The sequence below is a fragment of the Strix aluco genome, chromosome 1 (genome assembly GCF_031877795.1).
Source record: "Strix aluco isolate bStrAlu1 chromosome 1, bStrAlu1.hap1, whole genome shotgun sequence".
Lineage (NCBI taxonomy): Eukaryota > Metazoa > Chordata > Aves > Strigiformes > Strigidae > Strix > Strix aluco.
Window position 1 is genome coordinate 127,759,221 of NC_133931.1, and position 25,538 is coordinate 127,784,758.

General features: G+C 39.6%; 1 protein-coding gene across 1 annotated transcript; it reads right to left on the minus strand.

The window, feature by feature from the left end:
* Positions 1-4,102: 4,102 nt before the first annotated feature.
* On the minus strand, positions 4,103-24,398 carry STEAP4 (STEAP4 metalloreductase). The gene is made up of 5 exons (XM_074835106.1): positions 24,251-24,398; positions 8,985-9,440; positions 7,085-7,612; positions 6,400-6,564; positions 4,103-5,395 (listed from the first exon to the last, which is right to left on the minus strand). Exons 2-5 carry the CDS (start codon positions 9,438-9,440, stop codon positions 5,126-5,128), a joined length of 1,419 nt encoding a protein of 472 aa, XP_074691207.1. The 5' UTR covers positions 24,251-24,398; the 3' UTR covers positions 4,103-5,125.
* Positions 24,399-25,538: the final 1,140 nt, after the last annotated feature.

The following is a 25,538-nucleotide window of genomic DNA, read 5'->3' on the forward strand; positions in this document are numbered from 1 at the left end:
GTAGTGTAGGGTTTCCTTTGGTTCAAATTTTCACACCATGTTCATGGTTTACCCTTTCTTTAGTGAGATCCTGTGTTTGATTTTGCTTCAGTTCTTTAACTATAAAATGAAGATGATAGTGTCTCGCATTGAAACAGAGCAGTCCATTGGCCAGTTGGACACCGGCATCTTTCCTGATTCTTTTGCCCTGGGGAAACAGTTTTTCCAGCTATATTCAGTACTGAGTCATGTAAGTCCTGTGCCTGACACACACCTGGGTTTGCTACTGCTGCTGCTCAACAGTGAGTGGTGTGGAGTGGCAGCTACCTTTGGAAAGGCTGTTGTAAAGGATGAGAAAATAGGCTGATTTATAAGCTACTGAAATAATTGCTACCATGCAACCAAAAATGTGGGACATTTTTTGTTGTGGAGCCAGTAGGAAAGAAGAAAACCAGGTTTGTCTTCTTCCTTCTTTCCTGCTTTCCTTCTCTCTCTCTCATTCTAATAAAGTTTTTACTTTTGTTCCATATATTTTTCTCCAAAATACCTCCCTCCCTCTATGCCAGAACTCAGTCACAGATAATCTGTCCAAAACATAGGCCATTCTGTTTTGGTCTAGTAGTGTTCAACCATTTGTGTCCTGCAATGATAAGCATATTACAATAACTTACATTTTTTCATTTTTCATTTATCTGTTTTCTGAAGTCTCTAAAGAGAAATTTATAGAGACTACACTTTCTTGTCTTCCATAAAACTGGGGGAAAAAAAGTAATGGGTAATAAACTAGGAAAGGCCTCTGCACTGATGTTTAATAGCTTGAGTCTACTGATTGTGGTTAAGCTTTTCCTAGATTAAATCTGAACAAGTGTGAAGCAAAGCAAGCACAGTGAAAGGGCTGTATTTGAATGACTCTCAAATAATAAGCAAATCTGAATGTGGAAACAAAAAGAGAGACAGGAATAAAGGATGTGTGTGAAGCCATACAAACCAAAAATTACCACTTCTCGTTTGCAGCATTTGGAGTTATTAGCTAAGTGTCATGCCATTGTCTGAGGTCTGTGCATGTCCTCTCAAGGTTCTGCAGTGTATATTTTTGTAGCACTGAGGTTCCTTATAAGAAAATAATATGTCACGGGTCTAGTCTTGTCAGAGCTAATATTTATGTAAAATCTGGATTCCCAGATTCAATAACGTTAAATTAAGACAATGTGCAACAATAAGAGATGTGCAGTTTTTCTTATCACGGTGATAAATATATATAAAAAAAGTATCTTGAGGAATGTCAGCTTCCTCCAGGGGGCAAATCATTCATGTTAATGTCAGGAATTAGAGATACAAATGGAGATCCACAACAGAAGCGTGTATAATGCAGAGGAAAAAAAGAGTCTCTGTAGGAGAGAAAAGCTTCCATAGTGTGTGGAAGAGAGCCATATTTAGGCTGTTGCAGGAACACTGAAGATTTGTTAAATATGTTAATCATAGCATGGAAGAGCAGCCGAACATAGGTTACATAGTTCCTGTGAGTGTTCATACTATTCACCAGTTCATTATTTGAACTAGTTAATCAAACAGGCTCACCAGTGTTTGAGACAAGAGGTGCTCTTCTAAAATCTTGTGTCTGATAGGAGGTAACAGGAGCAAAGCTGCAAAAAACTGACATGCTGGAAAAAAGGGCCTTTCTAGACTGGGTCATGAACAGTTACGTCTTGGAGTGAGAAGTGACTGTTAGATAAAGCAAAGAAGACTGACAGAAGGTCATGCTGCAGAGCAAAAATAAGTTGCAGATCTCAGGACTCTCAGTGTGGTGTGGTGAAACTGAAGGGAATTGCTCGGATCTCCGTGGTTCAAGATCCAGCAGTATCTGTGGTATCAGCTGCATCCCCTGGGGCCAGTGTGTGTTTGACATCCTGTTACTGTCTCAAGAAAATCTAATTAATTAAAATACTTTCTTTTCACTAATAAGTGTAATTTTTTCAGTTGAAATGGTTATTCCCTAGTTAAAAAGGCAAAAGGAAGTTAAATTAGCTGCATTGTGCAGGATGTAGAGGTTTAAAAATCACTATGCTGTACCACTCTCCATCAGAATAAATCTTTCTTATGCAATGAAATCCAAGCTTAGTTGTTATCATGACAATGTCCATGTGGCCATTTATTTAAAAAGCTGTAATTTTTATTTTCTAAGTGTTGACTCTGATTTAGAAGTAGATTTGAGAGTCAATGCTTTATTCCTGCAGGAGTTCTTAGAATGGCATTATGTACATATGCACATAAAGGCTCTTCTGGGCTTCTGGGAACCATATGGAAAACACCCTTTCCAAAATTAATTTGATGATTCTTCTGATGTCCTCTCTGACCAGGATTTGTCAGTACATAAAAAAAATAAATCAAAATATGAAGAGCTCAGCTATGAGAAATGTATACAAGATACCAACAGTTTTCATAGCACTGGCTATTGTTTTCAAAATATTGCCATTGAATGCTTTTAGTTTAACTATCGTGTAAGATTACTGAAGGAATTTGTTTTCTCTACAATGTTCAAGAAATAAATACGTAAATTTATGAAGCAAATACTCCCCAGCTGCCCAAGAATAACAGGATACGAAATCCCTCACTTAGACTGGAAAAATAAGTGCTGCTGGAGATCTGATCTATTATCTAATCTACTGAAGTCAACAAAGAGTCTGCTGCTGACTTCAGATGCAAGGGCTTTGGATCAGCTCCCGAGAGCTGCCGCATGCACCCAGTGTGAACAAACACCATTGTCTCCTTGGTTTGTACACAGCAGCTATTGGCACATTATTCTTGGAATAAACATCAAATTGCAAATTGTACGTAGCCGCTTAGCATTTCCAGTAAATCTCGGCCTGTGTTTTAAAGTAACAAAGCAATGTGATATCAATCCCTGAAGAAGTTCTTTTGTCTTTCCTGTAGGAGCTACAGCCCTGTGCGTGTTTGAGACTGTGGTTTAGTAGTGAGTGAATATACAGGTGGTATTCAGTCACGTCACAGTTACTTTGCACTAATTCTCAACAAGGGTAAAGACCTAATCTGGCCTACCTTTCTCTTTAACACAAGGCACTCAGAAACACACAGGATCCTGTTCACCGAGAGGAAAGGAGGCAGAGCATTTGCAATTGTATTTCATAAAACATAGCTTTTAGATGGGTGTTACTTGCCATGACTGTTGCTGTTTAAACTCCAGCCCATAGGTACAGCTGTGAGAGAGAGAAAAAAGGGTAGTTTTTAGATCTGTATTGGGGTAGGCAGAAATCCCCAAAATAAATTGTTTTAAAAGTAATAAAGAATATAGCCTTTTGAGCCATACCCGATCCCTTCTGCGGTAAATGATTCTGTAAGATTAACACGGGAAATCTTTGAAGGAAGCTTGAAATGTATAGACCTACAGCAACATATGCATATCAGCTTATGACATGCCAAGTATGACGTATGCACTGGTGCTGGTTAGTAACAGTAGTAAGAGTATTTGGTGCCAGAATTATTTCCAAGAAGTCTGACTCCATCAATGTCTGATATCCCAGACTCCTTTACCATTCTTTTGGGTATTAAGAATTCTTTCTGGGTCAGAGAATGATGTGAAGAGGCGATGTATGTCCAGAACTAAAAAAGACTTCATTGTTGAGAAATGTTTTGAGAAGTATTGTTCAGATAGGTGTTTTGTTGTTTTTTTTTTTTTTTTAAATCTGCTTGATAGTGCTTGTTTGAAAGTACAGTTACCCACACTAGTTAGCATGCTCATACGTTCATATTTGTATTTATCCTTTGTATGGACAAGGAGGAGAATAGAGAGACAAAAGATAGTAAGCAATTCTCTTCCTATAAAAACAAACTGGCAGATCCTCTGTTTGCAATTTAACAGGAGGTCACCATCCCAGCTGGATCCTGTTTTTCCACAACATCCTCAACCCACTTTGATGACTAAGCAAAGATCTGCTTATGTGAGCATCCAAGGACCAAAGATGGGGGAAGGTGAGCCAGGTAGCTGGCTGAGGACAGGATCCCATTTTATCCCCTGCCCCAAGGCCTTCCAACACCTTTGTGCAACTGAGCATACCAGCAGCTGCATTGTATCAAAAGAGGTTTCAGAAATGATAACAGAGCTCAACACTGTAAAAAAAAATCCTTTATTGTGGTTAAAATATGTATATTTTCATAGAGTATCTGTAATATTGCATCCAAAGATTTATTTTTTGAAAAATCAACAATATTATCTTCATGAGATAAAACCATGACATATAATACAACTACCTGGTATAGTAAGATTTTCCTTCAGTTTCTTTCCTTACAAGTCACTGCTTACACAAACAATCACTGACCACTTTTTGCCTGTACTTGAGAAGCTTAGGCTTGTGAGCACATCTCACACCTTCCTGCCATTTTGGTCTCTCCTCCATCCCCTTGCCACCTGAGTTTCAGGTAGAGCAGTACAAGCAAGGATTCAGTAATCCTTGGCCCATACACTTTGAACATTAGAGTTCCTGTACACAAACCAAACAAATCTTACTCAACTATCTCTAAGGTATGAACACAGGTCTCTTAAGGATCAGATGTTAACAGAGGATAAAGTAATGCTGGGAGGAAGAGAGCTCTTCCTCAGCCAGCATCCATCCTATACCCATTCTGTGGGTGCTGGTGGCTTCTGGGGGTAGAAGCAGGGTGTGCGTTCATGCATGTGTGCACGTGGATCTGTGTGGATGTGTGTAGGTGCATGTAAACCTGAGTCCCAGTGGGCAGAATAGGGAAGAGGAGCAGATGCCGTTTAACACCAAAGGTTACTCTGGTTCTGCCCAGCCCTGGAGGAGGCTTGGAATGACAGAGGAGGGTCATGGAGCACTACTTATTTCTCTCATACCCTTCTTAGGAATGGAGGGTGAATAGACAAGGAGGAATATACTGAGCAAAAGAGAGGGCCTGCACCTGTGTGAAAGCATGCCTGGCCTGCAGAAACTCGATGACCTCATTTGGTTTGTATTTTAAGTTTGTTGTTGGGGTGGCTTTATTTTACTCAGGGCCTGGCCAAGTTTTGCACTTTTTCTCTCACTCTCCGGATAAAGGAGGCTCAGTACTTCTTTTTTATATGCCGTCATAATATTTTTTTTCTTCTTTTTGATATTACAGGTTAGTCTAATTATACGGCAGACTTGTTGATAATGTAATTTGACTGTTCTGAGTATTGGGGATTCCTCTCCCAGCCCTGTCGAATTCGTGTGAGAGGTTTATCTAGACAAGGAAATATCAGCACAAATTTGACAACCAGTACGATGCACGGAACAATGAGTGAGAGCATATAGGCATTTGGAAGATACCATCTGTACGATGATGGGCTCAGGAACCGGTTTCCGCCATAAACCAGAGTGTGTGCAGTGCACAGAATCAGAGTCAGATATCCTAGTTTGGACTGTGGGAGAACAAAGGAAAGAAAGAAACAAGTGGAGGTTAAAACAGTAAATCAAACCAGAACAAATGCAATTTACAGTAAACTTTGTGGAATGTGCCAAGTTTGGGACTAACTGGGGACTGCTGAAATGAAACTATCTTATATAATATAAAGACTCTTATTTTTTTTTAATAAATATTCATTCAAATGTATCTAGGTGAAACACACTTCTTGTTTTTTTTTCTCCATCAACAATCCTAATTTTTGCTAGCTCACACATACTGCCTAGTGGTTGTCATATTTGTGAAAATGCAGAGAAAATACTGAAATTTAGTGAAGAGATCCACGCTTTTATATGCCCTAGCGTTAATCCATCCAGAACTACCATACTGTGCAAGCTTTCGGCCTTGATAAAACATTCATTGATAGTAATTTCCCCTTCCCTTGCCTCCCCTTCCCTGCCAGCCCAGCTACCGCAGAGGCACAGCAGCTTGCACCAAGCTTCCTCAGAATGGAGGGCTGAGATTATAGTGTTACTAGGGACAGCCTGTTTATAGGCACAGCAGTTTTTAGAATCTGCAGAAACTGCAGATTCTCTTTAGATGCTTGGCATCGAGATGATCTGAGTTATAAAGTCATTTTTCAGACCCATTTTAACAGAATTATCTTGTGAACCAACAAAATTAGCCCAATAAATGGCTAAATTATTTTGTGACTTAGCATAATTGTTGAATTTGATAATTCCACAATGTCAGCTTTCTGTTTGTCATTTAGGAGCTCACATCTTCCCAATTTTCTCTTGTTAATGCAGTAATCTCAGTTGTACCACAAGCATCCATCAGAGCAGTGTTTTTTTACAGGTGAGCTGTATAGCCATGTAGACTTTTTTTTCACTGTGTTATGGTGGATAGTGCACACATCACATTTGGAGATACTAATGGAGGAAAGCCCTAAGTCTCTAGTAAACCTGCCTGTGTTATAGTTTATAAGGGAAGAAGGTTTTTTAGAATAAGTCTTTTTCTTACCTGTACAAATCGAAATTCTCGCCAGTTAACGTTGTTGCTGACTGAAGGCAAGGAAGTTATTCCCAGAAGAACAAATAAAAAAAATCCTAAAATTCCCAAAGCCAAATAAGAGTCACTAAGCCAGACGTAAGTGTTGTTGAGTGGTTCTGTTTTATTGTTCAGTGCCTGATGAAAGAAGACCACGTATATCTTAGTGATAGCAGTTTTAGGATCAATATGCAGAAAAAATATCCTTTAAGGAGATAAATTGGAGATTTGCTTTGAATGCCTACTCAAAACGCAGAAGAGGCATTATATTACGTATAGTTTCCATGTACCTATGATTGCGGTGCGTGTTTTACACTGCAGGTCAGAAAGTCAAAATATGTGCCGTTCTTAAAGCTATATGGAGAAATAGGGAAATATGTTTCTTTAAATTACTTTTAATGTTTACATTTTCCCTGCTTATTTTATTAATATGTAAACTATCTAGGAAGAAGACTGAGGCCAGAAATCTCCTCAACTCAACATAATATGAACAAACTTTGGATATACCAGTGGTTAAAAGGAACACAGAAACTAGGAAAATAACCCTATTGTAGAAAACATTAGACTGTCCACATGAGTTTCTAAAACTCAAGATAGAGGGTAGTATTTGTAACAGGACCAGAAGAAAGGAAGACATAGAGCAGGGAACAAAACTTACCTGGGAGATGATTTGGCTGCTCATTCTCCATCTTACAAAGTAGCGAATTGGGATAACAAGAGTGTACAAAACGTGCAGAGAAGCAAATGCCAAGGCTACTAGTCCAAGTTGTTTCCTACACAACATCCATTTGTCCAGCCAGTCTGGGAAACGGCGGTATTTGGTACCTCTGTATAACTGAATAATTGCAGCAAGTACACCAGGAAGATAAACCAATGCAAGAAGAATGAGTGCCAATATAGGACAGATCCGATTTGGAATGCTAATTGCAATAAAAAATGAAAAGTCTTTGTTATCATAAACATAAGAGTAAATTACATCACGAATCAAACAGTAGAAGAAGAAGAATGCGGTTAGGCAAAGGGACAAAAGGATGGGAAACTTCCACATCGGAAAGAGCTGCAGAGGGTAATTTTCTATTTCCTGAGCAGCCAAGAGGGATCCCTGATCTAATGGGGTGAGACCCAGTGCACGAACAATGTCCATCACCCTTTGTTTAGCTTCCATGTCATCTCCACAGACAAAGACCTGCAGAAAAAACAAACAGAAGTTTTATTTAGACAGACTTTCTGACATTCTCTACTGTCATCCTGTCTGGACATAGACAACGAGCACAAGCTTCCTAGGCTACTTGTTGGCTTCCCTGCTGGCCTTAATTTGTATAGGCAGAAAGTAGCCTATAGGTACTTTCTTGGCCAACAAGTCCAAGAACTAATAATATGAATCTTTTCATTGGGGAAGGAGATTGTTTCAAGTGGCAAAATTTTGTATCTGAAAAGAGCAATGTATAACACACTTAGTACAAGTCTTTGCCTAGAAGACTTGACATACTGTTCTGAAGACCTGCAAGCAGTTTGTAAGCACAAGATCTTATGGAAGCAAATAGGAGCAAAATTTTCAGTAGGAGCAAAATTTTAAATTGCTGCTACAGTGGTCTGTAAGTACTCCAGGGAACTGGGGACAGAGGTCTTTAAAACATGATTGCTGTATCACAAAAGCAAATACTATTACTTTCCAAGTCTAGTAAAATAGTGAAGAAACCATCTTTTTTGTGTGTGCAAGACAACACTCCTTTTGGAACTGGGAGAAAGGGGGCAATTTCTGATCTTGTTGATATGATGAAGGCTTGTAGAGCTTAGGCTTGGAAATCCTTGGGTCTTTAGTTTAGCCAAAACCGTTTATCTCGCAGCAGAAAGCAAAGCTAGCAACGGTTTGAATAGCTGGCTGAAACTATGTGTTGTACAAGAGCACTATCCCATAGAGCAGCAGAAAACAGGGTAATAATAAATGATTTGTCTTCAAATAAGCTGCTGTGCTGCTTCCTATGACCAGCTCTGTGCTCGCTGGCCTGTGGTTAAGGAGCTGGTTAAAATGGTTTGCATGCACTGTTGTATTAAACTTCTGTAGTGATAGATTCTGATTTAGAAAACTTAATCAATTTGTTCTCCTTCCATCTCACTTCTGTTGCCCACACTCATTCTATTTCCCCATCATATCCATTGCCTCCTTTTTTCTGCTCTCTTAATTTTAATCTTGCTTTGATATATTCCTCCTATCTCCTTTCTGTTTAACTTACATTCCTGGTGAACAACTGATGCAGCCCTCATTTTCTCCTGGTTTGCTGTCTCTCTCTAGCTCTGCTATCTTTCTTTGCTTGCTCCTCTAGTGTCTCTGAACACCCTACCAAGTTTGGTGGCAAGCTATCTATATACCTTGTCATACTGTATTACAAACCAATAGTAAATTTTAGCTCATATTTAATTTGAAATGGACAATTATAGTGAAAATTCCATCTCAGCCCTGACTGATTTCTATGTCCTGTGTGTGTTTTGTCTAGCTGTTAAGAAACCATACAATATATAACTCTATGACATAGGAAACCCCTGTTGCTCAGTCTTACCTGCCGGCTTGCATCCAATGTGCCGGACTGCAAGGCCCAGGCCGACACAGTGTTAAAGGCTTTCACAACCTTAGCACCAGGCACCAGCTGAGCAAGGTACTCTGCATTTGATTCAGGATACTGGTTTATTTTTAAGTTGTTGCTTACGTCCACCAAGACTTTTCCGTGGAGATTTTCTGCTAGTGATGTAAGGAAGTTGTAATGTTGCCTCTGGATTGCTATAATGATGATGGCAGCTTTCTGTGCTGCCTCTGCATGGCTCAACACCTCTGCATCCTTGGGAATCAGGCTGGATTTCTGTGTGCTTCGGCTTCCAAAAACGACAGGGTAGCCAGACTGAATCATTTTATGCCCCAGAGCTCTTCCAAAATCTCCAGTTCCAAATATGCATATTGTCTCTCTTTTGTTAGAAGTGTTAGGAGCCAAAGCCATTATGTTGGAAGAATTTTTATTCATCTGTTTAAAAAACAAAAAAAGTAATAGGAACAAACTAAGCAAAACATCAATCTTTTGAGAATGAAAGGTTAGCATCCACTCTGGCTATACAAATTAAATATCTGAGAGTTCTCTTGCCTCTTAATATGCTTCCTGCACACTCTTCTGAATACACACTCTCAGGAGACTTCTGTACAGTTTTCAAAAAACAGTTCTGGATATTCACCTCTGAATCTCTTACGGCACCCTCTTTTCCATCCATTTTATGGTTTTTAACATTCAGCTGAACTGTTGCAGTTTTTCTCTCTCAAAGGAAAATCAGGAGGAAAAGATACAGGAACACAGAGAGCAAAGGTTGCACACATTTCAGAGTAATTTCTGTTTGCTTATGCTGTAGAAAAACGTTGAAGAGGAGTATGTTTCTGATCAGATTAGAATCTGAAAGGTCTTTTGCAAAATACTTGAAGAAGAGATATCAGGCAGCTACAAACCTATCTGTTGCCCTCAGTATTTCCTTAATACGACTAGTCAGTGCCAGTTTGTTCTATTATTGTTCTTCAATTTCCTAAAGAATGTCCTGTGAAGCATTTGGACAGTAGAATTGTAATATTTCATGTTGAACATTTATTTTTGATATTTGTATGTTACTCATGATAAAATTCTCTTTGAGGTTTTTATCTATCCTCCTTTATCACTGTACCTGGAAGCTTCAAAGTCTTTAATGTATTATCCATACCATAGCAGTACGTACGCTCTGTACTTGCAGACTGAGACCCATGATACAAATACAGAATCAAAAGGGTCTGCTCCAAAGGTCTTGCAGTAGGTCCCCCAGCTGTTGTCCTCACTTTGCAAAAGGTGAACTCAGACCAGAAAACCTAAGGCCCAAAGGAAGACCTCCAACTTGGGAGACCCTTCTCTTGGACTGGCCAGCAATTTAGTACTTAGGGCAGCCTTTTAATTTGCAGGAGCCCTGATTCAAGTCTTTCACTGCATCACAGATATCTGTCTTAATTAAAGCTGTGGGAATAACTGATTTTCCAATTTGCAGGAAAGAAATGCATGAAATGGTTAGCTAGACCCAAAACAATTGCTTTGCTATTGCTGTTTATTAACCCTTTGCTTAAACAAAGCTCTGTATGTAGCTAGCTAGCCCTCAGCTGAGATCAGTGCCTGCTCAGCACTGTTCTTTTAATGAGCTGTGGGCGCCCTGGGATTTAGAGAGCTGCCAAGGGAGTTTGCTTCTGGTTATTAGGGGAAGTCATCAACTCAGGCAGAGAAGGGCTGAAGGATCTGTGTACTCACAGCCTGAGTGGCTTGTGCAGGTCCCATGGGAGGCTTTGCAGTGCAGCAGGGGTTAGCCCCAGCTCTCCTGAAGCTGCAGTCCCAGCTACCCAGCTGGACTCAGTGTACTTCATGAAGTAACACACTGAGCATGAAAATAGATCCTCCAAGGGACACATCTGAATGTTGCTTGCATATTTGTGTGCTCTGACACATGCATACAAATGCAAAGTCCTTTGACATATTTAAAAATCATTCTCTGAGGGCTTTATTAATGTCCCATGAGGCTCTAATGTGACTAAAGCTAAAAAATTCCTTTTTGGGGGTAGTCTGTGTTTCAAAAAACAACAGAAGAGTTACATATATAATATTAATCAGTACCTAATAAGACTCGCCTTTCCTAATTTTTCCTTTTAACAAAGTAGGCTGCTATCTAAAATGAAAAATAAAACTTATTTGTAACACATGATTGTCCAGTTGAAATCTTGTATATTTGCCCTCAAGAAATCATTAAGTTATTGCTGTGAACTATGCAAATCATTCTCATCTCCAAAGTATGACTGGAAAAAAACCAAAACTCAAATGGATGTTATCAGGTAATATATTTGGGAGATCAGTTAAAGTTATGTTTTGTTTGAGTTTATGAAAATATTTAGTATAGAGATGGATCCACCAGCAAAAAATAAGTCTATGAAGTGCTTCCGTTGTTCACTAATACTGAACATCTCATTTGTTAGTGAACACTGAACTCATCTTGGCAGAAAAGAGAAAAAGAGGGAGATGAAAAGAAAAATTAATGTAAGGAACATTCTTTTTTTCAAAATACAGTTTCTTGGAGCACTATCTAAGATGTAAGGGGACTTGTACAAGGCAGTGAATATTATTCCATAGAAAGTTGAAGAGAGTTAAAGCTGCCTTTAATACTGGTGGTCTAATTTAGCTTAATACCATTTTTAAGAAGACGTCTGGGTTTTGGCTGGGATATTTGCTTGAATAAAGTGAGCAGAATTTACCTTTTCTTTTTAAGAATTACTTAATAGGGATGCCCATAGCTGTTACGATGGTACACATTATATATTAGAAATAAACTGGTCACCAATGATTTTTTTAACAGTTTAAGTGTATTGTAAAACTGATATTAATTTAATAGTGCATCTGGTACTTCTGAACATCACATGTAAGAAAAAGCAAGTTTGCTTTTAAATCCCAGGCTTTTTGGACCATGCCCCCTTCTAACAGACAGAAATTAAATTGATTTTCTCCATTGAATCCTTTTTTCTCTTCCTTCCAACATGTCTTTGAGCCAGCTGGCTGTTGTTGAACTAAGAGAAGGTTGTGGGCTTTGCAGTGAACTTCTGGAGGTTAATTCAGGTTGTAGGTTCTGAGCACATAGATGGTGCGTAGTTAAATTCTGGCTTTGCTGTGTATATTTGAATAAAATGCAGCTTCTGATGGCAACTGGGTAGGTGTAAAGTCAAAACAAGGAAAATGGTTTCCCAGAGTCCATGGCAGTGATAGCTGCAATGTGAGAAGATAGTAATTTTATATAGGGCAAGGTATTTTATTGTCATACATCAGTGTGAAAGATGGGAAGCAGAAGTGCATCACAAGGGACACAAGGCCAGTCTGGTGCCTGGTCAAAGGCTGACACTGGCATCTCAGTAAGCAGCAGACGGCAGTGCCCATGGGTTATGCCATGGGTCTGCTCTGTCCCCATGGGTTATGCTGAGCGCTCTCAAAATGCCAGAGGAAAGAGGAAATACCAGCAAAGAAACATGTAGTAATCGTTATCTGTTCTTTTATATATGTAGCCATATAGTATCTGAAAAAAAGACATAGAGCTTTGTATCCATACTTAGTATTTTTGCTTATATCCACCCCCCTAACAGAGCACTAGTGATGCCTTTTGTTATTTGAAAGATAATCCATGTAAGCTTCTGCAATGATTAGCTGTGTTCTTTCTCTTCTGCATTGTTACTATAGTCTTATACACTGAATTATCCTATTTTAAGGAAAATGGTGGTAATCTCTGAGGTTACTTGGTCAGTAATGATAAAAGGAGGCACTGGAAGAAAAAAAGACGCTAACTAGAAAACTGTTGTTTCTGCTGAGTGAATAAACACTAGGGAACTGAATGAAGGTACAATATTTAGTTCAGCAGTTATAGGTAAACATATGGTTATGTAGGAATGTGAATGAAGACAAGCACATTGATTTGCACATGGGGAAAAAGGAGGGATTTCCTGGAAGAAGCAATGCCACAGATGAAGTACAGTGTCAAAAGCGGAAAGGCAGAGATGGGACTGAGACATAGACTGGGATGGATAATGGAAAGATCAGAAAGATGTAGCATGAAATGGCAGATGGGAGATCAGTGGAATGGTTCAAAAGGTAGAAAAACAAGATGAAAGGGGCAGGAAAGAGTAATTTTACTATTTGCATTTAAAAAAGAAGAAAAACAACTCTGGTAGTGATCTCAGGAGATTATCTAGTCCATCTCCCTCCCTAAGACAGGATGAACTATGTTTAAACCAAGTCTGACAGATGATTGTCTAACCTGTTTGTAAAACCTTCCTGTGTTGTGGATCTTGAAGTCTTCCTCACTTGCTACTTTTTCAGCCATACTATTAGGCAGTTTTTCCTATCTGTAATCTATATCACCTCCTCCACAGTAGACACAGGTGGCAATTTATCCCCCTTCTCTTTGCAGCAGCCTTTGTTGGACATGAAAGCTGTTACCATTTCACCCTTTTCTTCTCTAGATAAAACAATGCCAGATCTTTCCCTCATGCTTCTGAGAGTGGTGATCTTTCTCATGGCTTTCTTCTGATCTTTCTAGGCTAAACTGCTCCAACTGTTAATTAAAAGTATGGTGCTAAAACTGAATCTGGTACTCTTGCTGAGATCTTACCAGATAGAAAAGGATTGCTTCACTTGCCTCATAGACAACACATCATCCTGCTGTCGCATTTGTCTTATTCACAACACAGCTGATTCATAGTTTCATAAAGACTATAACAAGCAGTGTGTGGCAACAGGAACCAAGATGTGGAGTGAAACAGCTGGTGCTGATCACATGATGTTCACACTATCCATGTGTCAGAGATTTCCATCTTGGACTAACTTTGGTCTAGTACCGCAGCCTGAGTGCACCTAAAGCTTGTCTTCTGGCTCAGCTTCCGTGGAAAGGAAACTAGTTTCATATGTTCCAAGAGCCCTCTGTGGTGTAAAGCAAAGCTTGAAAAGTGGTGACGTGCTTCTACATCTGATCAGAACTGAAATACTAATGTAAAAGCATCCTGTTACACCCAGTCCTTTAATTGGACTGCTCCCACACCACTTGCTCCATCCTTGATTTCTGTAGTTTTTTCTCACTCAGAGCTGTAATCATGCGCTTGTCCCTGTTGCATTGCACCACATTTTTTCAAACTGTAGCTTCAATTTTTCAAGATCATTTTGATTTCTAAGCCTGTCCTCTAACATGCTTGCAGCCCTTTTCAACTTTGTCAGATTGTCAGCTTTAATAAGCATAGTGTCTATTCCAGCATCTACACCATTTAATGAAATTCTGGAACAGGACTTTTGCCCCCTGTACATCTGCAGTAAATGTAGTCTTCCATTTTGACAATGACTAACTGAGAGACTGAAGATGTTTCTTTTGCCACTTCTGCAGGACCTTACCTTATATTAATTTAATCTAGGCTGCATTTTCCTAGTATGCTTTTGAAAATCTTCTCTAACATTTACCATACTAAAACTTCATTCTTATCAAGTTGTATAGCCTCTGTGATTCACAAGGCCTGTTATCCTGTTATAAGAGGAAATGAGGTTGGTTTGGAATGGTTTGTTCTTGATTAATCCATGTGCCTATAATCCATTTCTTTCTTATCTTCTATTTGCTTCCTCTATTTGTTTGAGAATTGTACTTAAATGGATTAGGCCATAATTCTGCACCTCCTCTTTCTTCTTACTTTTAAAGATAGCTGTTATTCTTGCCTTTCCAGTCTTTCAAAACTCTACCTCCTCCACACAGTTCTTAAAGATAGTTATTAATGTCCGTGGAAATGCTTCAGTTATCCCCTGAACAATGTGAGGTGAATTCCATCAGCCTCGCTGATCTCAGGTCATTTAACTCACCTGAGCATGGCCTAATCTCTTTCTTCTGTCACCTAGCCAGAATTTTTGACTATTTGCCACTGATGTAAACCCTTTTATCACAGTTGATGCTTTTAGTGAAGAAAGAGCAAAATAGGCATTACAAAGTTGGCTTTCTAGGATTCATTAATCAATAGTTTTCTCTCAGTTGAGTGGTGGATCAATTCTCTCCTTGATTTTCTGTTAACAGTTTATGTTTTTACAGGAATCTTCTTGTTATTCTAGATGTATCTTACTAATTACATTACTTTTTGTGCTGTGGCTTTTCAAATTTTATCAACATATTAGTACTATTCTTCTGTGCTTGTCCATAGATTTTGATTTACCTATGCTATTTGAGTTTGAAGTTTCTAAAGAATTCACAGCTCCAGCCACATGGCTGTCTCACTGCAGACCTTTCTCTGCATTGCAATCTTTGTGTCTCTGCTTTTAACATAGTTTCTTTAAGCAGCTGCCAAATCTTCTGACTTCATTTTCCTCTCAAATTGTACTTCTCATGGAACATCACCTTCCCACCCTCAGAATCTAGTATACTCTGCTTATTATTTTGTTAGGTGGACAAGTCCGTTTTTGAGCACTTGATCTCATCTGGTGGCCTGTGGTGGCACCCAGCTGTGACAAAACCTCTGTATTTTCCCCTCTATCATTTTCCAAAATCTTCTACTGGGTCTGTGTTCTTTTATCTTTTGATTCAGGGCAAAAGTTTGGAAGATGAAGCAGGATATAAGAACTATGAGAAGGTAAATGGCCAAAGCATTGCCAGGAGTGATCCATAGCCATGTAAAAGAAAGGTTTATAAGTAGAGTAACAAGAGAGTTAATGGCCAGGACAGCTGTGATTCAGGTAGGCTATGGTGTTGTCTACTGTAGGAACTGGTCTCAAGATTTACAACACTGATCCATTTATCATCTCTTTTTTTCATTTTAAGCTCATTGTAAAAATCATAATCCCAAAGGTGGTCATAAAGATTATATGTGGAACAAATAACTTTAAAAAGTGAAGTATCAAAGGCCCTCTTTCTATGTAAACTAAGTATTTTGACTGCTGCTTCCTTGTAAATAATAGTAGGGACTCCCTTACACTATGCAAATAATAAACAGTGCTAGGCATGAGAATGGCCTCTGGAGCAGCTTGCTGTTCTAGCACAACATTCTGGAGGCGAATAAAGGTCCTGATGTAATATATCTGGCTGATTATATAACAGGCTGGGAGTAGATTTATCTGTGTGAATTCATACATGTTTATACACGAGTCATGACAACAGTATTGACTGCATATTCCAGTGTTCATGTACTACAATATGAACAGTGTGTTTTCTAGGTTCACCTTTCTAGAAGATTTTTTGTTCAGATTTCAAAAGGGTTATTTTTCTATAATGATGGGGAGACACTTGGGTTGACACTTTCAAGCTTATGAAGTTTAGTCCATTGCACAGCTGAACTCTAATAGTATCCTGCTGCATGAAGAAGTTAATTCTTCCCTCAGGTTCACTAACCTTTGGTGTTTAACTCTGTTTGTACAGTAGTGAAACCAGGACATCTGGGATAAGCGGTTTGGGTTCAGACTATGCCCTCCTGTAGACCTCATTTTAAGCGGCTGACATGGTTTCTTACATCTCACCTTAACTCCTCTACTCTTTTAACACAGAGGATTTGTCTGTTTCTGTTTCCCTTTTTTCCAAATCTCTTGTCATTACATCAAGGATCAGCTGAACTTTCTCACACAGCATCCACATATATAAGTCTTCAAGTCTCTGCCTAAGGTCTTTTTCAGGCAAAGCTCTGTATCTCTCTGGTCAGGAAACACCTGAAAACATGCAGTTCCTTACATGGATTCAAGAGTTTTTTACATTGTTTGAACCACACAGGCGGGACTGAGCACATTGCAACTCATTTCACCAACAGAGATTCAGAGTGTGTCTCTTCCCAAACAGTTTGAAACCAGATTCTCAGCACCACTGTGGAGAGAAAGCCAGGATGCCATCAGACTTGACATGATTACATGTCTTAATCCAGCTGGGCAACTGTGAGTTGATCTTGAATTGGCATTTATGGCCAAACTGGTGAAAATAAACCCTTTGTAGGTGTCCCGTGTCATGCAGACCTTCCTCATACCTCTTTGAACAGACTAAACAGGTTCAATCAGGTTTGCTTCCCCAATGCCTCTGTGTACGTCTGATCCTTTCCTACCTGATAAAACTACATCCTTCTCAATCATGGGTGGGCTGCACTCTTGGTAACCACTTGGCTTTGACACCATGCTAATGACATGTACATTGCTGGTGGCAATGAAGAACAGTGCCTACAACCAAGAATGTTGAAGGCAGTGGAAGTGGCCTTTTGTTTTTGTTTTTTTAAAGCAAGTCTCTTATTTCATTGTTTCCTTCAAATCCCTGTATACCTGTGGATGGGCATGGTGAACTTCAACCAAATAAGTAAATGAATACATATTTTTTTTGGAATTACACTTTTTTCACTGGTAATTTTTAGTTTCCCATGCTGTCAAGTTCTCCAAAGTAAGTTAAACCGTTTCTTTCAGGAATAGAGTTAATTCTCATTATTGTCTTAGCTGTTTATTGCATGTACTGGCAAGTAGAAGTCATCCCCAACTGTTCTGGTTTTGGTTTTTTTTAAATGAGAATCCCGCTTTGTCTTGTCATCTATGATCAAAAGGTGTATATTAGACAAAAGTGCCCTAATACACTAAAATTACATATAGTAGCCCAGTAAATACAGTAGAAAAAGAGAGTGATTAAGACTTTATTTCATGGAAGTATTTCTATGAAGTATTTCACACATGCATAATATGCAGTAATTCTGGTGTATCTTGGAAAACAGATGAAACACAACTTAAAAAGTCTCCTCAGAAAGACATGTACTCTACTCTGAGGCAATCTCATTTACTTAAAACTTCATTTTACCATTCCCACGGAGAGAGAATGAATGCACTCTATAACTAATGCTGTTTCTCATAAGCCGACAGTTGTAGAACCAAATCTGCCCTAAATTATAAACTGCATTTTCTGTTGCGTGGTACACCTAAAACTGAGAGGCATGTGGCTAAACTACTCTCCCATGATTAATTCAGTACTTAAACACATAAAGAAAATAGCAGAATAGCTCCTAACAAACGTATTACAACAAATTATTCATGAATTTTCTTCCAAGCAGATGAATATCTACTGTTCTTCTCAGCAGAAAATCCTGGGCTCCAAGTTTTGACAAAGCTGATAAAAAATAATTGTTTGAGACAATAAATCCTCCTACAGAGGACATTGCATTTCCCACATCTTCACTTTTTATCAGGAGAACACTAAAGCTGCCTGGAGGCTCTTCAAACAGATGAAGTATAGACCTAAATAGATGTGCTTAATGTTGTCTAAATCATAGCAAAGTACTGAGAGGGCTGGAAATCTCACCACCTCCAGCTGCTCCCATAAACACGTAAGACCCAGCTATGACTTGAGTAATTTCCTCAGTCTTTTCAGGGCTGTTGTACTGTTCTGAGGTGTGTAGGTATTAAGCTTTAATCCAGCCTAGTCAACTGCATGGAGAATGAAAATATTTCATAAAACACCTGAAGGTAAGCAAGGGTGAGAAGGAGAGACAGACCTGTCTACAGTGGAGGGGGCACTGGATTTATTCCAGTTGGCCCAGGAGATGTCCTGAGACCTTGAAAGACATGTTTTCAGATCCACTGCACATGGAAAAGCACCTCCTGGGCTCCTGCTGAGTCCTTCCCTCACTGTGAAGCTATTCTTCTGAGCATCTTTTATCTGCCATTTAGAGACATTAACAAATAGCTTTGTCTCATAGAGAAATAACACTAGAAATAATGAAGCCTGGCTTCCTAGGGGTTTGTGTTTCTTGGCTGATTACAAGCGCTGATTGAAGCTGCTTCCAATCACAGGAGTTGACTCCCATAACATTTATTCTCATGGATTTTTAGGTGTTTTAAATGTATATAGTCACAGTATAGTCTTTCATTTTTTCAGGACTCTTCTGTGGGGTCTTCAGCTGCCCTTTTTCATGCAACATAAGAAAAACAGAGCACCCTCTCCTCCTGGTATATTTGTTTGAAATCATGACTAAAAAAAATGATTGAAGAACACACATATACATACACTCACATGCCTCTGCTTGATTAGAGAAATCTCACTTGTTACAGAAATCAGGCTAAATAATGGACACCCTAAAAAATTCATGATGTACACACACCCACATGCATGTCTGTACCGCCAAAAGAGAAGGAAACAATTGAGAAATGGCTCTTCAGTTGTGACCCTATGTTGTTGTGGTCTGTCAAAAGCCACAGAGGATGAGACAGGAAATGTTATCTGGGATGCTTTTGTTGACAGCCCATCAGTAGGATACACTGAGACTGGAATTATCTGGCATTACACCAGTAACCAACCAAAACCAGGCCTTCAGATCCTTAAAAATGTAAGAGTTCAAGCCACATATTTATTATGAGCTCTAGGAGTGCGTGATAAGCCTGACTCTCTTCCCATTTACGCTAATGGAATTGTTGATTTTCTGTTAGCTCGCTTTTGGACAAGGCTGGCACAAGTGGGAAGAAAATGAAGCTGAGTTGCTTCATAACACCTGTGATAAAATCAAAGGTGAGGTGACTGCTGCAACCCAGGGGCTATACTCTTCACTGTCTTATGCTCCTAGAAATCCAAGGATCAAGAAGGAGAGTATGATGAAAGAGTTAAGAAAAAGGAGCATGAATATGAAGTTTTCTTGCAAAAACAAATATATGTGGATTTTCAACATGTCTGGAATGGGGCCAAGCAGATTTTACAGAAAGGTAATGAAATGAATCTGTGTTCTTGCTTATACAAGCCTTAAAACAATAAAATGTGTTTAAAGACACATGATTTAACAATGGATAACTTTATCAGCTCACTTATTTACTTAATATGAAGTACATTAAATGTATTTACTTGATCCTTTTGTTTTCCCTTCTTTCTTTTACATGGATTTGAACATTTTCCTTTCCTACCTGACTGCGGTCAAGTGGCATCTGCAGAGACATGCTTACCTTCAGGACAAAATGAGCACTGATATTTTCACAAATAAAGAAATTATGTTCCTCACAAAAAAAAAAAAAAGATATCATTTTAAATGCTGTTGCATTTTTCAGCAAGGAAAAATTATTATCAGGCAATTTTTAAAAAACTAGTTCTTTCTTGAGATGGAAGAAATTCCCCTTCTTACTGAGCCAATGATTTAGGGACTCTTTAAGCAACAACCTTAAGACACAGGCTTTGAAAATTAACTGCTGAGAAGGCTGAATTTAAAAATGTGCTTTTTTTTAAAAAAAACCCAACAAACCAGAGATGAGATTAGTAAAAAAATTTGCAGAACTGTTTAGGTGGTATCCTATACTGACAAATTGAAAGATCTAGTTTCTTATTTGTTTTTTGGCCAAAGCTCCCTTCTTTGAGTTCAGCTCAGGTTTTGCAGATGCCTGAGCTGCTGCTGGCAATTCCCTAGCCTGGCAAGTGGGAACGGGTGTGCGCAGCAGTGGGTCATTACCTTGGCTTCTAGCCCAGGCTTTGGTACAAATGAAACTTCTCTGCCAGGGTACTGCCTGTGAGCTACTGCTCTTGGATCACAGCATTGCCATCGAATTGCTTGCAGTGGAGCACAGGGCAGCCAGAGCTATCCTGTGCCACGGTCCACTACACAGCGGCATGGGGAACTGTGCACAAGGTCTCACAAATCTCTGCTGCCTGAGCCCTCTTAGGCAGAGGCTGCCACCTTCAGAGAGAAGTCACCCTGGTTTCTGTCTTCTACTTGCTTCTGGGTCTCAGTCAAGGCCACTGAGTATCTCTTGTTCCTATCGCTGTGAAATATGTGGGGTCAAGGCAGAAGTTACACTCTTGGTTCTGCATGTCAAGACCATGCAATAAGCAAGAAAGGAGGGTGCCAGGCCCTATCTATGCAATTGGAGTAAAGGAAAAAGTGGATATTTGGGACATGATATGGAGCAGAGACAAATGAAAAGCTTATGTGTTCTTACTAAGCTGAAGAGCAAAGGAGAGGATGCCAGGAGGTGTGAAACAAAGTGTCATGCTGCTTTTGTAATTGCCTAATTGGACAAAATAATTCCCTCCTGCAGGGTGACCCTCTCTTGCAGCTCCAGCAAGGAAATGCAATACAAAATGAGGAACTGGGTTTTCTGAATAAACCCATTGTCTTTATTGCATTACCATTTTATGCTATTACAATTATTGCATAATTGCCCACTTGTTGTGAGTGCTCATGTCTTTTTACATATTTCCTGCTCTCACAGTCCTTGTAGCATGGGACCACCCCAGAGAAATCCTTTGTCAAACATTCCTGTGCTCTAATGATGCCAGAACGTGTTTTGCTCTTTGGCAATCAACCTCTCCTCTAAATTTCTTTGCACTTAATGCTTGTTTATCTAGAGGCCTACAGAAACTTGCTCACATAGTTGGTATCACTAATGGATTGGTGACAGGCAGCAGTAAAACACTTTGATCCCAGTCCTCAGGTGCTGTAACTTGTCTGAGGTGGATGGCTGATCCGCTTCCACCATTGATCATGCAGTTTGTAGCAGATTATTATAATTAAGCACCTTTGAAGTGCCAAGTTATATGAAGCTCTGGTGCAGTTCAGGTTGTAGAATTCAAGCGAAATTTATTAATATTCTAATTTTTATGGGATATCATGCTGTTTATGAAAATGGTTTTTCTGCACATTCAGATTTGTCCTGGTGAGGCTGCTCCACTTGGGAAAAGCACATGGAGAGAAATCATCCAGAGCTGAGAACCTGTCCTCACTCCTGATTTAATCTTAACCTCATGTTTTCCTAAACAAGTCATGGGATCTGCATCTCCCAGTGAAGGTTTAGACCTAGCCTTGTTGCTGAACCAGGGTGATCTGCAGCACTTTGCCAGCGTGACACACAAAGCAGCTCAGCTGAGCACGGGAAGAGCGGTCTTGAGCCGGGTATCCTGAACCTGTGCCTCCAGCACACTGCCACCACCAAAGTTAGAGCATTCCTCCAGTAATCCCACCAGGAGAGGGTTACCTCAGCAGTTTAATAAAGTAAAAAAATGCTTGAAGCCACCTTTGCAATTGTGTCTCCAGGGCAGTACTCAGTAGTCACTGTGAGGTTGGGAGGCAGCTTGGTCTGTCCTCTAATTAATGCTTTTGCTGGTAGCTATTCCCGCTCCTCCTCTGTTTCCAAGAAGCACCGATATAACCAGTGCTTACCCAAGCTGCCACCCACTGTCTGCCACAGCCCTGCTGGAGCACCCTGCCCAAACCGTAGCAGCAGAGAGGAGGGAGCTGTTGTCAGCAGCCCAGAAAATGCTCCATGAGAGGACACTTGAGAGTGCACCCATTTCTCACAGCCCTGTCTACAACATCAAGTAAGTAAATTTACTGACTACTTCATTGGCCATGTTCTTGCTAAGGGCAATGCATGTTGGAGAAACTTTGAAAAAAGTATGTCAGTCTAAACAGAGATGTCAAAAGAGGAAAAAACATCCCAAGTGTTTGTTTTAGAGCATTCAGGGACAACCTCCCCCCCACATTTAAACTACAATAAGTATCTGTAAAGGTGACATTCAAATACCTGCCCCTACCTTTTTTTCCTAAAAAACAGATTTCAAAAAACCAAAGTCAATATACGTTAAAATCTAAATAGAATAAAAGTTAAGTCAAAATGCCAACATCTCTAAAATGTCCCTCAGAAAATATAATGTTTAAAATCTTGCCGTTCCACTCTGCTAACACTAAGAACAGAACGGGAGAAATGGTTGGCTCAAATCTTGAAGTTACCAACTAAATAGGTTTTAATAAAAATAGACTGGAAAGCAGTCAGGGAGGCCATAAAATATGCAGATTTTAACTACTCTTTCCAAAAGCCTCAGTTGCAGTCTGTGTTTCTGAGGGACTGGGTTTGTAGGGAGGAGAAGGTGATTCTCAGCATTCCAGTGCCCACGCTAGGCACATTGCTGGGGTTTTTACTTTGGAATAGCTCTGGTCTGATCCTGTGAGCTTAATTACCATTAGCAGTGGGACTGTTTTGCTTCACCCAAGAGCAGCTGAAACTGCATGTCCCCAGCCTGCTCTGCGATGTGAAACACGTCATGGTACGTGGTGAAGGGCAGCAGAATCAGTTCCCAAGTGAGCTCCTGCTCTGAAATAAAACACTAATGTAGGCAACATGCTTTGTTAATAATTTCTCAACATGAACTAGACCCCTTATCTGGTTATTGTTTCTGCCTGTAACTAAATGAAGTAATTTAAAAACAAAATTGGACAAATATGAAAAGTGCTTAATATATTTGTATAAGAAAATTCCAGTATGGAGGAAGATAGTACAGGGGTGCTTGATTTCTCAGTGACTATTGGAATATTTTGGTATGTAGTTACAGTACTACTTCATGCTAGACTAAGTAATTGCTATTAACAGTATAGGAGCTTCAGGAAGGCCACATCTAAAAAAGCATTTACATCTTCTACTACTTGCATAATTTTATAAAGTCTCAACAGTCTTGAAAAAATTGGTCTATAGTCTGAGTGACAGTTTGTGTTGCAGATTTAGAGGGGATATGAAATTTTCCCATATCAAAGCTGAAGAACAGTTCTGACAGCTGCAAAGGTCTCTGAATTAATAATGTGAAGCTGGTGTAAGACAATATTTAAGAAAAACCCATTTCTTTCTGCAGCATTGAAACCCCTTGCTTATAAAATATTAAACAGGATTAAAATTGGTATGCTGCTTGAGTGGGAAAACATGAAATCCACATATGAATCCAGAAGTGAAAAGAATCATTAGTTCCAACTGTTATTAGTGACAACTTATGATTTGGGGTAAATGAAACACCCTCGAAGTACCTGCCCTTGCTACTAAAATTCAAACCAGAATTTTGGCTCCGGCTTAGGAAAGAAAATCGGCTTTCTAGCTTCATCATTTAAAATCCACTGACCAATCCTTATTTGCAGAAGCTTTCTCCACTTCTTTAACTATAGCAAACACCTCTGAAAGATTAAATAAACTTGTTATCTGCTATGTAAGCTCTCTGAATACCAATGGACTAATCCAAAGTTCTGGTTTGTCCTAACTTTACAAATACAAATCCCTCCCTATGTCTCAGGGTTTCCTTACATCCTTACATCATTGGTGACTAGTGGGTTGTATAATGTCAATACAAAACCAGGAGACATGCTCTGGCTTTGTATTTTTTGTCTATCAGGGAGAAAAGCTGGGATAAAATTTTATCAGGAGACTTAAAAATTTAAGTTCAAGCCCACCTAAACTTCTCAGGTTGATAGATTAGCCATTCTGTCCCCCATTCCCACCTGCAGAAGTGAGAGAAACCTGTGGCTTGTCTGTGTAAAACTCACCGGTGCACTCAACCTTCTGTGGTCCCCCTAGGCAAGCCAGTACTTTCCCAGCCGGTGAGATGCTGTTTGTGGTGGAGCAAGAGGGGCCTCAGGAGCTGCAGAGAGGTCCTGTTGCTCAGACCAGAGTGCAGAAACCCTGACGGCCTCATTGGCATTTATCTAGTGGAAGCCAGGGTGAGTGCACAGGGCAGGGCGAGGCGAGGGGATGTTGCAAGCCTTGTCTGTCAGTGCAGTGTGAAAGAACTTCCCGTCAAAGTCTTAGGGAAAGTCCCAGCCCTTGTATTTACAGCTGAGGTGAAGCTGTGGTTGCTTTTGTCATGCTGGCACTGACTTGCCCCTTGGCTATCGGCCAGAGTTAAGGTTTGGCTGCATTCCCCGACTCTTGGAAGACTAACCTGAGAATTGCAGAAGGCAAGAAATGTTGTAGAAGCACAACAGCAACTATTTGCCTGGAAGGTGAGCTGCTTTTTTTGTGTCACATCTCTCCTGTCCATTCCAGCTGTGGGTAGGGACAGTAAGAATGTCACATCGGGATGAAAGGAATTTGACATGGGGATGGTTGGAAGTACCTGATCTCTGAGATTCTCTAGATATTCTTGACAGCTACAGTGGTCCTGTGAAGCCAAAGCCTGTGATGGATACGTGTTGAGACATGGGTCTTTAAGGGGTAAGCCTTTGGAAGGATGCAAAGTTCTTGATGTTACACATCTGTTTGGAATGGGACATAATTCAAAACAGATACCTTGAACATCAAGAAATCACTGGACTGGATCATAGTCCAGATAGGAGAGACTGGCTAAGAGAGTCCCACTAGCACTGAGATTTCATAAGTAGTTTGAAAAATGAATTGAAGGGGATTTAAGTAATATTGCACTTTAGATTTGCAAGCAATGTCTGCCAGTAAAGAGGAAGAAAGGAAAAAAAAAATTTTACAGCAGCTTGCTTTTGGAACTTACTGAAAATTAACTAGGAAAATATGCTGAAAAGGAAAAGGCATAGAGAACATAAAACATAGAGGTAATCTCGGAATTTCTTACAGGAGCAAAGGGCACCAAGGCAGTGGACATATCTGGGATGAGACAGTGTACTACTATTTTTTCAGATGACCCATCAACAAACATGCTGCCAAAACCAGTGTTATTACATTTAAAATAAAACCCACAGGGAGTGGAAAGGAAGACAGTTGACTCACAGAGCTTAAAATCATAAGGCTAACCCCACAGAAGATACGTGAGAAATAAATGTACAAATTCATAATAGATGTAAAAAAAGGACAGGTGTTATGCCC